Here is a 6554-nt window from a genome sequence, read left to right on the forward strand (position 1 = left end):
CTGAAACTAAAATGATTTGAAAACAAAACTAAAAACGAAATAACTAATCAAAAATACAAAATTGAATAAAAATAACTCTGGGAGGAACCAAAGAAAAAATTGGGCAGCGACCCTCCCGACATAAATTCGTGGCGTACCACCGGAAACGGAAGTGCGTAAATCGAGCACAACAGTCGAAGTTTGGGATTGCTTAATTTTTTAGTTTGCCTTTGTGTTTTTTATCTGTTTTTGTGCGGAAGGCGATGTACGTTTAGTCACGCAATAATTCAAGTCGTTGATATATTTTAAAATGACCAAAGAAAAGCGACACAGGAGGAGGGAGTCTCCGGAGCGGGAGTCCAAAGTGAGGATAAAGCAGGAGAAGCTGAGCCCCGTTAGGCCACACACAGCACGCCGCTCCAGGTCGAGATCCAGCGGCCACTCCAGTCCACACAGAAGAAGAACGAGCAGGTATTTCAGTTAGAAAGTCGTCATATCGGTTCGCGTTAGTTTTTATTTTATTTTTACTCTGACAGACAAACATAAGCGTTGGCTAGTGTGCCGTAGCTAAACACGTTGTTGTTGTCCGCTAGCCCTTAACAAGCGCAGCTAAGCTATTAGTTTCAATCTATCATTAACTTTATTGGCAAGTCCTCAAAACATTAAAACACAGTAAAATTATTCAGTCAATGTAAAAAAAGAAGAGTAAGTTAAAACATGATACAAGTGACCACCTTTTCCTCCTAATCTTTAGGAGAGAGATGGCATTGGGTGTTAGGAGTGTTTTAATGTAAGGCTTGGCGACATAGATGAAAAAATATGGAAAAATAGTACATTTTAGCTGATAAAGGTGCTAAATCTTGTAATTTTTAATGATAAATAGTATATTTTTAATCAAGACTAGGAGGGACAAAATGTTTAATTTAACTACGTTATTTATCTTGACACAGGTTATAATCTTAATCTTAACACAACAATGAAAAATGTAAAGAAGTTAATAAATGTGCATAACTAAATACGAATAAATGAATGATATGACACCAATACACATTAAATACTAAATACATGTATTCTGATCTGTCCTTTTCTATTTTACATTTTCCATCTGCACTCATTTTGCTCCATGTGGTTTCTGTTGTTGAGTCACATGTCAGTGGTGTACCAGAACAACACACCTGTTATATGATTGGCTGAACTGAAGCACGCTCCGTCATCAAGGGGCATAATAGGCTGAGCCAAGGCGTATGTATTATGTGTTTTTTATGGGGGTCTGCATTAAATGCATTGAAATAAATCAGTTTAACATTCTATTGAACCATTTTATCATTGCGATTGATGCGTCTATTGTTGTTACACATCACTATTGTTTTATCGCCCAGGTCTATTTGACTGTATTAGTTTTAGCTAGACTTTGGAGGGCACCAGATGGCAGAAACACAAATGGTTGATGTCAAGGGTGAGAAAAAGCAGACAGGATGGAATTTGCTTTTTTATATATATATGTAACCAAGAATTTGTTTTTGTGCTCTTCATCTAATTGTTAGATCACCTGCCAGGACAAGGGACCACTCATCAGGTAGAAGAGACACGTCTCCCGCCAGACGAGGCAGCAGATCACCCAGGAGCAGGAGAAGTCGCAGTCCCCATCGTGGTGCTGATGTGAAAATAAAGCGGGTGATTAAGTTATAAATTATTAATGAGATTCAATACAGCTTTATAAGAATCAACAGCAGCACCAAAATTGTCATTTTATCAATTTTACGGGTATATAATCATAATAAACTTTATTTATACAGCACTTCTCAAAACAAAGTTGCATGGTTGAACCAGGATAAAACATTTCATGATTACACTTGACGCAAACAAAAACGGACAGCTTAAATAATACAAAATAAGATGGACAACAATAAGATAAAAAACAACAATAGTAATAAAATAGATAAAACGTGTTGGAAATAAAAATGTGTGCTAGAAGTAACAGGAAATGACCTTTAAAAAGGTACATTTTGAGAAGTGAATTTAAAAATATTGCTGACCTTAGACTGCTGCTGTACTGGCATAGGATACTTGGAGAGTCACATAGAAAAAAATAAGCTAACATAACTTCAGGAAAATGCAACAAAATTTAACTTAATTTCTCAAAATTGATGTTAAAACTGAATTCAGATAAGTATCCATATACATGTTGTATTTTGTGGGTAGTCTGGGGGAACTGCAACTCTAAATTCATTCCTGAACTAATAAGATTTCTTTAACTGTTGTCTGACAAATATCTCACAGGAACGGGATGAGTATCGGGGTAGTGGTGATGAGCGAAGGAGACGAAACGACCAGCCAGAGGAGAGGCGGAGCAGGTGGGAATCAGACAGACCGCGGGAAAGAGACCGTGGTGGAGACAGACATAGAGAAAGAGACGCTCTTGCCTCCCAACAAGCTGAGAGACAGCAGCACGATGAGCGACGCAGGGAAAACCGACAGCGGCGTGAAGAAAACCAGGAGCAGGACTTCGGACAAGGGAGTGACGAAACAAATGAGCCTCCTGCTGAGAAAGAGAAGCCCAACTTTGAACTGTCGGGGGCGCTAACAGAAGATACAAACACATTCCGGGGGGTGGTGATCAAGTACAATGAGCCCCCCGAGGCTCGCATTCCCAAACGCAGATGGCGACTGTACCCTTTCAAGAACGATGAACCGCTTCCAGTCATGTACATTCACAGACAGAGTGCTTATTTGTTAGGGCGGCAGAGAAGAATCGCTGATATCCCCATTGACCACCCGTCCTGCTCCAAGCAGCATGCAGTATTCCAGTACAGGTAAGAACAGCAATCATCAACCAAGGTCATTCATTTTGCTAAGTTTATGTAAGTCTTAAATCTATATAATTTAGACAAACTCCACTGTAAATGAAGACATCATTATGAGATAAACAAGTCTTGATTATGACAAATCAAGTTGAAATTATGAGTTAAGTCACACTTGAAAGGTCAGAATTATCCAATAAAAATTTAAATTTCTGATTAAAAGTCTTAATGATGAGATAAAAAGTCAAAATTAGGAGGTAAAAGATCAAAATATTAGTCGGAAATATTACTTTAAAATTATGAGATAAAAACTCTAATTTCTTGTTTAAAAAGTTGGAATTATGAGATAAAAACTCATTTATGAGTTTTTAATCTCACAATGTTGCCTTTTTATATCAAATTGATTCTATAAAAATGTGAAATTATGTGCTAAAAGATAAAATCATGAGATTAAAAAAACTAAGATATGCATAAAAAATACTCGAATTGTACTTGGATGATTAATGCACATCTATGTTTCTGTGTGTCTTTAGACTGGTGGAGTTTACACGTGCAGACGGCACCCCTGGCCGCAGGGTGAGGCCTTACATCATCGACCTGGGCTCCGGCAACGGCACCTACCTGAACAACCAGCGTATAGAGCCGCAGCGCTATTACGAGCTCAAAGAAAAAGACGTCATCAAGTTTGGCTTCAGCAGCCGCGAGTACGTCCTCCTGCACGAGTTCTCAGACACGGCCGAGGTGGACGCCAAGCACGAAGAGGAAGAAGACGAAGGCCTGGATGAGTGAATCGTTCCCATAAACTGAACCCCCGCCCCGAGTTCATTCAGGTTAGATAACATTATCATCAAATAGTTGTTTTTCTGCAGGGAATGGAGAAAATATTGAACTGGTAAATGTGGGACTTCATGAAAATAGTGGAACATGGCTGGTTTGTATATTCTGTAATTATCGAACTATTGCTTAAAACCTGCCACAACTGTCTCAACGAAGACTTCCTATTCTCAGGTTGTTTGTGTAACATCTATGTGATGCATGACTGATCTCACATCTGACAGAGCTCACAAGAAAAAGTGCTTGGTGCCAGATAAAGAGATATCTGCTAAGTACAATAGTTCATTATATATTTTTGGATCACAGCACCGAGTACAAAGTTTAGCTGAAGACTACTCTGTTGTCTCTGTCCAGGCTATATGTGTCAATGTACATGATACGTGGAATGTGAACTCTAGAGTCATGTTTAATAAGCATTGCTCATTGTCAGAGTAAAATATTACAGATATTGCCTTTTTTGCTTTGTAGTGCAGGGAAAATAATTGGTGCTGTTGTGTTTTGCACCAACGCTCTGTGTATTTAAAGACTTCCCCTTTTATTTTTGTCTGTTCAGAAGCCCACAGCATTCATAGCAAATTTCCATTTATGTACTGTAAATAAAGACAGTGAAAATTTAGATGTCTCAGAGGTTTTTTTTTTAATGTACACCTCATCAGACATGTATGCATTGAAAGCAGTATTTTCTGCGTATATACTTTTTGTCCATTTGTTCATTTATTAACTCTATGCAAGAAGAATTAAAAAAGAAATATAGTGGCTTTCCAAGGTGGGACACAAATATCAACTGTCTATTATATATATACCTCATCAGTTTTCAAGCCCATTTTCATCAGTGAAAGAATATATCTCCATGGTAAATCAGAATTATGAGTTTAAAAGTCAAAATTATAAGATAAAGTCATCAGTATGAGATGAAAGTCATAAGTAGAGTGCAGATCCCCACCAGGCAACCGGCAGAGATTTGCAAAGTTCCATCAACATGAACGTGACTTCCTCATGTTGTCCCAAGCTGAAAGAAGATTTGAAACTGAAGCAGTTGCTGATCAGTAGAATTCCTGTCTCGCAGTTGTATACCTCCACCAGCCAGTCAGGTTGCAGTTTACATCCGTATGTCCAGACTCATATAATGTATGGAGTGAAGACTCTGAAGCAGTTTATCACTATATCGATCTGTAACTTTGAAGGAATTTAATAAAAGGTATTAAATGTATGTTTTTGTCAAAACGGAACTTATCACTGTACGTCTGATTTAAGTGAAATGCAGTCTTCTCTTATTACAGAGGACAGATGCAGAGCTGAACATCATGATATCACAGTGAAGTTTATCTTTGACCACCAAAATGTATTCATTCATCCTTGAGTCCAAGTGAACGCTTGTAACAAGTCTGAAGAAATTCCTCTCCAAGTTTTCCCAGAGGTCTCTCCATCAGCCTGTTATCTGCAGATGATTCAGCATTTTTGCTTGGTCAAGGCTGATGTGAACAAATACATGTACATGCCAAAGCTGCATTATTTTCTGTATAAAAAGCACTAAAACGTTTATTTATCAAATAATCTCATTGCAATGATCTGTCTGATACTCAAAGTTTTAATAATCTACATTGAGTAAGTTAGGAAAAAAAACCTTTTTCTTACTCCAAGTAGATCATAAACCTTGAATGTACCACTACTCACTGCGTGGAGAAATGAATGTAGTGCTTTTTAATCCTAAAAAAAAGTCCTTGATCTAACGAAAACGTTGACATGTGATCCATAAAGCAGCGTCTCAGTGTAAATGTCTGTGGCTTTCACAAGAACAGGATGGACACGAGGTCACAGTGAGGCCCAGACCTTTAACGACCAAAATCTTATCACTTCAGTCTTGAGTCCAACTGGTTATTTGTCCCAAGTTTGAAGAAATTTATTTATTTATTTATTTATTTGTTTGTTTGTTTGTTTTAAGTTTTTCCAAAACTGTGTGTCACAGAGCCCAAAGTCCACACACGGATGTAAAAAAAAGGTTCTTGGCTCTGGACAAGATGTAGATTCAATGATCACTTGCGCACACACGCTCATTCTCTCATGCACACTCCGAAGTGATTGCATGATAATAATGACATGTCTTATATTATAATGTCTTATTTTATTTTGATTAATATTCTTTGTGGTATTCAGTTCTGAATTTAATTATCTCCATTGCATTGCGTGTATAAAGCATGAAAGAACTACAACTTTCGTAACGCAAACATGTTGTATGATCATAAAATTACCTTGATGTCATAATTATGAGATAAAGTACATTTATCTTTATTAATGACTTTTTAATCTCATAATTTCGACTCAACACTGCCTTTTGTGTTATGAAAGCCAAGTTTTCATCTCTTTCCTTTCTTCACCTGGTGGAAAAAGGCTTTTTTCGGTAACACTTAAATTTCCAGGTCCCATAAATAGGCGGTAATTACCAAGTAATATATTTGAACTTTCTCAGTAATTACACCCAAATTTCATAGTCAATTGTGTGATAACTGGGAAGTGCTGTTTTCATGTGGTAGTATTAAGTAATTTGCGGTTAATTTCAAAGAGGGTTGAAGCGTATGAAACGGTGGTTAACACATACTTGCATAAAAATGACACTTGCAAATTATCACATATTTAACCATGACATTCGGGAATAATTTGTAGGTAATTCTAATCTAAGAAAAAAAAAGCAAATATAGTGGTAATTTAATGAAATAATAGTTCATCACAGGCAGCAGAGGTCATGCGAGAGTCGAGGCAGAGTGTGTGGAGGGCAGTTTGTGAGAGAAATGTCAGCGGGCGGAGCAGAGGGGAGGAGTGGAGGAGAGGAGGAGAAGAGGGCGGGTCGAGTGGAGAAGAGTACCGGGAATGTCAGTGGATATGAGCGGAGGAGGCGACGCACCTGGGGAACTACAAGAACGAGCAATCATAACCGTGCTGTGT

General features: G+C 37.8%; 1 protein-coding gene across 1 annotated transcript; it reads left to right on the forward strand.

Annotated features, from left to right (window-relative positions):
* Nucleotides 1-143: 143 nt before the first annotated feature.
* snip1 (Smad nuclear interacting protein) lies at nt 144-3593 on the forward strand. The gene is made up of 4 exons (XM_084727063.1): nt 144-450; nt 1524-1653; nt 2260-2792; nt 3314-3593. Exons 1-4 carry the CDS (start codon nt 290-292, stop codon nt 3567-3569), a joined length of 1080 nt encoding a protein of 359 aa, XP_084583189.1. The 5' UTR covers nt 144-289; the 3' UTR covers nt 3570-3593.
* The last annotated feature ends 2961 nt before the right edge of the window (nt 3594-6554 follow it).

The sequence above is a fragment of the Lutjanus erythropterus genome, chromosome 9 (genome assembly GCF_056507025.1).
Source record: "Lutjanus erythropterus isolate fLutEry1 chromosome 9, fLutEry1.hap2, whole genome shotgun sequence".
In the NCBI taxonomy this organism is placed as follows: domain Eukaryota; kingdom Metazoa; phylum Chordata; class Actinopteri; order Lutjaniformes; family Lutjanidae; genus Lutjanus; species Lutjanus erythropterus.

Coding starts and splice junctions, on each gene's coding strand:
- snip1 (XM_084727063.1), top strand. CDS start 290: ATGACCAAAGAAAAGCGACACAGGAGGAGGGAGTCTCCGGAGCGGGAG. Junction 1,654..2,259: donor CTGATGTGAAAATAAAGCGG/GTGATTAAGTTA, acceptor AATATCTCACAG/GAACGGGATGAGTATCGGGG. Junction 2,793..3,313: donor CATGCAGTATTCCAGTACAG/GTAAGAACAGCA, acceptor GTGTGTCTTTAG/ACTGGTGGAGTTTACACGTG.